Source organism: Tribolium madens, unplaced genomic scaffold (genome assembly GCF_015345945.1).
Source record: "Tribolium madens isolate multiple individuals breed KSU strain unplaced genomic scaffold, Tmad_KSU_1.1 Scaffold_96;HRSCAF=242;Tcas5.2_LG5, whole genome shotgun sequence".
Taxonomy (NCBI): domain Eukaryota; kingdom Metazoa; phylum Arthropoda; class Insecta; order Coleoptera; family Tenebrionidae; genus Tribolium; species Tribolium madens.
In genome coordinates, this window is record NW_025401068.1 from 6,531,738 (window position 1) to 6,539,563 (window position 7,826).

General features: G+C 36.2%; 2 protein-coding genes across 2 annotated transcripts; one reads left to right on the top strand and one right to left on the bottom strand.

The window, feature by feature from the left end:
• Nucleotides 1-1,397: 1,397 nt before the first annotated feature.
• Nucleotides 1,398-2,407, top strand: LOC123012707 (DNA replication complex GINS protein SLD5). Its single transcript, XM_044410792.1, has 2 exons — nucleotides 1,398-1,879; nucleotides 1,955-2,407. The coding sequence occupies exons 1-2, from the start codon at nucleotides 1,468-1,470 to the stop codon at nucleotides 2,206-2,208; spliced, it is 666 nt and encodes a 221-aa protein (XP_044266727.1). The 5' UTR covers nucleotides 1,398-1,467; the 3' UTR covers nucleotides 2,209-2,407.
• LOC123012706 (ATP-binding cassette subfamily C member 4-like) lies at nucleotides 2,195-7,690 on the bottom strand. Its single transcript, XM_044410791.1, has 11 exons — nucleotides 7,483-7,690; nucleotides 6,664-6,774; nucleotides 6,274-6,616; nucleotides 4,921-6,222; nucleotides 4,728-4,871; nucleotides 4,483-4,682; nucleotides 3,838-4,433; nucleotides 3,561-3,791; nucleotides 3,213-3,514; nucleotides 2,916-3,161; nucleotides 2,195-2,862 (listed from the first exon to the last, which is right to left on the bottom strand). The coding sequence occupies exons 1-11, from the start codon at nucleotides 7,554-7,556 to the stop codon at nucleotides 2,395-2,397; spliced, it is 4,017 nt and encodes a 1,338-aa protein (XP_044266726.1). The 5' UTR covers nucleotides 7,557-7,690; the 3' UTR covers nucleotides 2,195-2,394.
• Nucleotides 7,691-7,826: the final 136 nt, after the last annotated feature.

Below are 7,826 nucleotides of genomic sequence, written 5' to 3' on the forward strand. Positions count from 1 at the left end.
TTTGGATCTATTTATCAAAAAAGGCAACAAGAGACGTCGCAAATTAGCAATTTCGAAATTGATCTATTAGCAAACGTTCGATAATAATCCATCAATTATGAAAGGAAAAATTTAATTATTATTATTGAAGAAACTGTTAAACTGAAGTATCGAGGGTGAAGCAATGGATAGTGAGAGTTTGTCGAAAAAAAAAAGTTCATCGACTGATGATGGTTCATGAGGTCATCAATTTACTTCTTTCTATGGCTTCTGCAAGTTTTGTCATTGCTTCTTTGGACATATAAATTACAAAATCGACAAATTGCTTCAGGAAATGTAATAAAAATGAGAAGATCGTGGTACAGATTGAAAGAATTACAATTGTTACATAAGTCAGTGTTAAGTACGATCAATTATCTTATTGCATTATAGGGTTCCCTGCTGCGAGCAATTGTTGACTTACCTTAAGTGGATCTTTTATTGATCGATCTAAGTAAATATTTGTTCAATGTTCCAGACAATAATCTTAACACCGTTCACTTTCAAGTGTTATGATTATAAGATGAATCTCATGTAGGATGACAACAAACAGATGGCTACCAGACACGTAATAACTTATTTATTCTAAATGTACCTAAGATAAAACTAATGAAATGAAAGATTTTATGAAAATCGGAATGAAGAAAACTGCTACGGAAAATTTGTTATTTAATATAAAAACTTCCTCATTCTAAAAATTATTGGCACAATTATCTAGAATGTGTACGCATTTCTTACATAAAGTGACGAAATTTCTGTAATTTATCTAATTTAAATATCATCAATATTTAAAAGACGTACAAACGTTACGCTTCAGCAGTTTAATTGAAGATTTGCAAAGTAACCAGTTCGTCTATTCACCTACTTAATTTTCATTAACAAGTTTTTGCGGAAAAAATGTTCGAGAAGTTCTTCACAAACATCGCCAAGATTGTGCAAGGCGCCTGAGAAAGTCTATATCTTTAAAATTTATTAGATACGTGAATGGTAATATCTGTTTATTCGTAATTTACATACAATCGACCGGAACAATTTGTTTTGTGATTTTTTATGCAATTGATGGGAGTATAGATGTAGTTTCACGCTCATTAAAAAATATACTCATTAAAAGCGCTAAAAGTTAACAATTAAATTTGACATTTGAACAAATGGCGATGGCCTACATTGTTTGAATTTGCTTCAAGGACATACTTTTGACCATAAAACTAAGAATAGTCGATAAATTTTTGAATTATAGAGAAATAATGAAAAATACATTTTTTGTTGCTTGGCTAGGCAACCAATAACACTTTACACTAGAGAGAGTTTGGATCAGTGGTTTGGGCGTTTCAAGGTTGGTAACAGAGTCTCTGTTGGTAATTGAGTATCTTTTCCCGCGCTTCAGCTGATTGTCATCGGGATTCCAAAGATTAGTTAGTGGTCGTTGTTCTTTTTTCGTGTTAATTTGCAATGAATTTAGAATTGGAAGATTTTGAAGACACAATTGAAGATGACGACGATGCAAATGTGCAATTAACTTCTGCTGAGTTAATCGAAATGATGGAGGAAGTGTGGGTTAATGAGAAATTCGCCCCTGAGATCCTCCCCCACAAACAAGAAGTTGTAGACTGCGTGCTGGGCCAAATATCATACATGGAAAAAAATCTAGAGACTTTACCATCCATCGATTTCAAAAAAGGAATTCATCAATTGGAAGTCGATAGGATTCGTTTCTTGGTAGCGAGTTACCTTCGTGTCAGATTAGAAAAAATCGAAACTTATGTTTTGCATATTTTAAAAGAAGAGGAACGAAGGGGCGAAAGAGAGGATGAGCTGTATTTAACAGAAGCCGAGCAACAATTTGCGATTAGATACAAACAAGGTTTTGTAATTTGTTTTTCTTTATACATATTTTTTAATTTTTTGGTTCCCTCTTATTTATTTTTACTTTTTATAGCTTTACAACAGCATTTCGAAACTGCAACTAATTTTTACCAGGGTTTGCCATTTGAAGATTGGAAAAGTTCCTTAGTTGTGCCAAATATGGACAGTTTTGTGTTTTTGAGAGCTAAAAATGCCGTAGAAGGCGTTGTTATAGATTCAAACCGTGACAATGATGAAGTTGTTGATTTAGCTGTAGGTTCACAGATGATACTATCATATAACAGCGTGGCTGATTTGGTAAAAAAAGGAGATGTCCAATTGATATAAAATATAATATGTACTATATTTCGTAAAATCAACAAAACAACTCAAAATAAATACAGTTAGAAAATTAATATATTACGTAATATTGTTTAAGTAGTTTAAAGCGTTTCAATTATTTTTTAAACATTTAAAATTGTTTACGTAGTTTAAAGCGTTTCAATTTTTGTTAAACATTAAAAAAAATAAATCTCATTTTTCTGTATTATCGTTTTGTTCATCACTGGCAGATTTTGGTCCAAATTTATTATTGTAGTCATTTTTTGCAACTTCTCGCAGTTGGCTTTCTAAATTTTTCCCCGTTTCTCGAAGCATTTGACTAAAACGACCTTCCTGGTTTTCTAAAAGCCGGTGGGGGTGGTCAAACTCGACCGCTTCCCCTGCATCCATCACCAATACTTTATCTGAATCCATTATAGTATTTAGTCGATGAGCTATAGTTAGAACTGTACACTCCTTGAAATTTTTACGTATACTGGTTTGGATCAAGGCATCAGTGGCTGGATCAACATTAGCGGTTGCTTCATCCAAAACTAACACTTTATTATTTCTAACTATAGCTCTGGCAAGACAAACAAGTTGGCGTTGACCGGCACTAAAATTCGAACCTCCTTCGCTCACTCTTTGGTCTAAGCTGTCTATGGCATTTTTGAGTTCAACCTGAAAAAAAAAAAACTGACTACATGCACGATTGTTGGTTTCCCTAAACTCACGTTTTCTAAAGCTTTCCATAACGTCTTATCATCACATCTTTCAAATGGATCAAGGTTGTATCGTACCGTATTTGAGAAAAGAACTGGTTCTTGAGGTATGATCGAAATATTGGATCTTAGATCATTCAAACCGATGAATTGAGTGTTGACACCATCTATTTCTATAGCACCTTCGATTTTAGTAAGACGGAAAAGAGCGGATATTAACGATGATTTTCCAGCACCTGTTCGACCCACAATACCGATCTAGAAGTCAAAATGTAATGAAAATTAAGGTAGGAATTGAACGAGGTACACCTTTTCCCCTGGTTGTATTTCGAAACTGAGATTTTTCAAAACCGGGGGATCGTCGGGGATATACCGGAGGTACACATTTTTGAAAGTGATTCGGCCATGTTGAGGCCAATCCCGGCTTGGTTTTTTGGTAGGTAATGATTCAAAAGGACCTTCTTTATCCAATTTTGTATATTGCAAAATACGTTCAACGCTAGTCATGTTACTAGCAACTTCTGCTGTTTGTCGGACTCCATATTGTAACATGCCAGTTAGAATCAGGCTCTGAGAAATCACCAAACCCACATTTCCGCTTTTGGTTGTCCCTAAAATWCTCTAAGTCAYTTTTGGAAGTTACAAATTGATTGTTACCATCGTCAAAAAGAAGAAATTGGTATGTCACTATTGTCAAAAATACTGTACTGATTATATCGAGATAAAGGCCAAATGATTCACTGGAAGCAATAAACATAAACCAACTTCCCGTATGCTGGTCTTGCAACACATCAAACTCATTTATTATCATACTTTGTGCACTTGCTGCTCTTATTGTCGGAAGACCGTACAAAGAAGCAGATACATGAGAGAAAACCGGAGCTCTTGCTGTAATAATTTATTATAAAAAATACTGAGTAACAACACGACTTACTTATTCCTTCCAGTCTCTTAACATCTTGAGCTGTCGCTAAATAGATAACACGGAACCAGTAAAATAGGGCACCCAGAACAACAGACACAGCAATCATCCAAGGAGTTACAACAAAAACCATGAATAGAATCCCTGCCATGACCAAAAAAATTTGAATTGCTTCAATAGTAGCACGTGGTAAGAGTTCATCCATAGCACCCATATCTTTAGAAAATCGATTTAAGATACGACCCGAAGGGTTGGTATCGAAAAATCGCATCGGGGCCTGGAGAATATTACTGAACATAAGATTATGAAGACGTTTTGATGCGTTCATGCAGATTTTAAAGAAAAGTAGTGAACGACTTGTTGTCAGGATAATAGAGAAGATGATAAGGATCGAGTAGATCCAGATGTAGGAAGCTTGGGAAAGTGTTTGGTTCGGATCTGTCAAATTAAATAATGGTGGTAGCGTTGTAAAAATGATTTCTGTTGTGTTTAGTTCATTTGGCACTTCTGTGTTTGTCTCATTAATACTAGAAAATGGCAATTCTGTGGTGTTTGAATCGCCGGTCTCTACTTGGACTGTTTTTGAACGATCTTGCTCCATATTTGTCCTAAAATTCGGTATTAAATAAAGAAAATGTAATGTGTTGTTTAACGTACCAAGAAGTTAACCAAAGGTCGGAAGCGTTACAACTAGCCTGTGCAATAATCAATAAAACCACTAAAAACAACAAAACTGCGAAACTTCCACCCGATCTGTAATAATCCAAATAAGTGGAAGTTGGAATTGCGCCTTTCTCCATCAACTCCTCCGTCTCCTGTGCTTCAACTTCATCATCATCATCATCAGGAACTGTACTCTGAAACAATCATGTAGTGTCAGTATAAAAAACACAAATATTTACATTGTGTGACGCAATCGACATAAGCCTCTGTCTTTGTTCCACCTCTTGTTCTTTAGTAGCAACTTCTTCAGGTTGTTCCAATTTTAGATTGTTAAGTTCATTTTCGGAGAGTTCGGCGAAAGTCCCGATTTTATCAACTTGACCCTAAAGTCAGCCACTCAACAATAATCCGACAGGTGATTGAGCAACTTACGTTGTTTAAAACTATGATGAGGTCAGCTTGTCGCAAAAATTGCAATTGGTGCGTTACCAAAACTCTAGTTTTGTTTTTCAAATACTTCACAATACATTCGTTAAATAAGTGTTTGCCGACATGGGCATCCACGGCAGAGAGAGGGTCATCGAAGAGATATATATCAGCGTCTCTGTACACAGCTCTGGCCAAATTAACTCTCGCTTTTTGACCTCCACTAAGAGAGGTTCCTCTTTCACCCACTAGAGTCTTGTCGCCATGTGGAAATTGCTCAAAATCGGTTTCTAATGCACAAACTTTGACCACGTCTTTGTAGCGATTTTTTACGTATTGCTGTCCGAAAAGAATATTATTACGGACTGAGGACACGAAAAGCCAAGGCTCTTGTGATGCATAGGATATACTTCCAGTGAGACTAACCCGACCTGAGTTCGGCGGTAATTCCTTTAGTAGAAGTTGCAAAAATGAGCTTTTGCCTGCACCCACCGACCCTACAACGCAGCATAAYGTCCCGGGATTGAYTTCGATATTCAAATCCATGAGAGTGTGGACAATGGGGTTAGGAGTCCAACTAGCATTAACCTTATCGAGTCTGATAGTACCAGTTTTTTGGAATTGTGGTACCGATAAGTCGTTCGTGGTTTCATTTTCTTCGAGGAGTAAAAACTCTTCAATTCTCTTGACTGAAGTTTTGGCTTCGGCGAAAGTCGAAACTCCCAGAGGATATAATATACACATGTAAAGTTGAACAGTATTAAAAAGTTGGGCAACGGAAAAAACCACGTCTGCTGTCAATTTATTGCCCATAAGTACGAAAGTGATGAGAGTTAAGTACGAAGCTGTGCGTTCTGTAAAAACCATCAACGCTATTGAAAAACCTCGAATATATGAAGTTTTAGATACGATGTTGATTTCGTATTTTCTGGCTAAGGCTACGACTTTCTCGAACGGTTTTTCCCAAGCGTACAATTTGATTACTTGAATACCGGCTGTTATCTCGTTCATGAGTTTGACTCGATTGTCGGTTTTTTGTGCTATTTGCATTCTGTAAATCCCTTGAAGTCGGCTTAAGTAGCCTTGCAAGAAGACAGCTTGAAGGGTTATAGCCCCTAGACCAGATAAGGCGGCAATACCGACACTTCGGTACATTACGTAAAAAGCTATAATTGTTTGTATAGGCATTATCCAAATGTAATGGAGGAAAGTAGCAGTAATGTCGAATCTTTGTACGTCATTTGATAGTAAATTTACTAACTTTCCGACGGCTACTTGGCCCAATGAGGTCCGGTTCAGTCTGAGTAACTACAGCTGTTTGTTTAAAATTCTGATTAAAGTGAGTTAGACTAAGCTTACTTTTCTGTAAATGAGTGAACATGTGGCTATCCGACTCCGCATTCCGATTCTTTGCGAATACAAATTACAGTGATGGATAATCATGATGTTGACAAACGCCATTAGGATAACACCAGTGGCAAGGCCCCATCCCATACCGGACGACCGGTCTTTGTAATTAACCTCATAATAACTAATATACTCTGCTAATACTATAGGCTGAAACATTTTCAATACTGTACATTGCAAACAAAGAATGATTCCGGTGAGTGAGTATGATTTTATGAAAGTCTGACGTAGTGTACGAAGTAGGCTGGGCTTTTTATTGTTTTTCAATGAGGACTTGACTTCAAGAAGCCAATTTCTAAAATTTCAAAATTATTATTCAATAAATTTGCGTCCAGGAATTACCGTTCCATTTCATCCCCGAGTTTGCCAGAAAGGTCATATTTAGCACAATTGTATAAATCTTTGATTTGCAAATCATTCGAGTAGCCGTATTTGAAAAACGGCAACGTCCAACTGCAAATAATGGATTATCTTGGTAAATAAAAATGCATTTTTCCCTGAAATGCATTTTGATATTGACCAAGGTTAATTATTTTATGTTCATGTTATGACAATGTATAGTTGCGATAAAAAGTACTCGAGCTCGATACGGTAAAAATTGGATAGATAAGGCTTCATGTGTCATCTAGGGTAGTTAGTGACTGCTTATCCTACCTAGAGCTTAATTAGCTATGGCTTTATTAGCGATGATAGTGAAATGCAAATGATATTAAAATTTTGGAATGTCATTCAATCGTGAGAAATGTTTAATGAGTGTGGAGGACAATTATTGGAAGACACATGTCGAGTGTCCCCCGGTGATTTATACATGTGAACAATTGAATACAACTGTACGCATGTTAAAACACGGACTTAATTAAAATATTGTCGTATACAATTTAAAATCTTTAAATAGCGGCGTCCTTGCTGCTTTAATTTTCCCGTTAACCTTTGCTGTTAGATGCTTATTAGTTAGATGATGAAGTTGAAATAAATGTGTATAGCCTAGAAGTTATCGATTGTAGGATACCAATACATTGTCATGTTTACTATTGTACCGTTCCTATTGATTATACAATGACAAGATTAAAAAAGCGCTTCATTATCTTTATGACAAAGCTTAGTACAGTTGGTTTAAGCAAAACCCAAATCAAAGCAAGTCTAATATAATTTAAGACTTACGCAAAGAATAGTTTCGAAAGAGGATTCGCTGTCTCTTCGGGAGATGGACGGTCGTATTTTTTACTCGAATCCATTGCTTAAGTACGATCAAAGGCACGAGAACAAATCAATTAAGGCCGCCCGGTTTAAGTCATATTCATTAAGTAAGATTTAAGTAACAAAACACATCAACATCACTTATCGACGTTTCATCTCTAAGTGAGGTTAGTTCAAGGAATGGAGTGGGACGGTAGGTATTAAATCGGCACGCGAATAGGATTGATCCGATTGGTCGGTGGAGGCGTTACACAATTTTTTTCTCGTTTGTCATTACTTAGATAACTTTGGTTTTGTGTGGTTTGTGT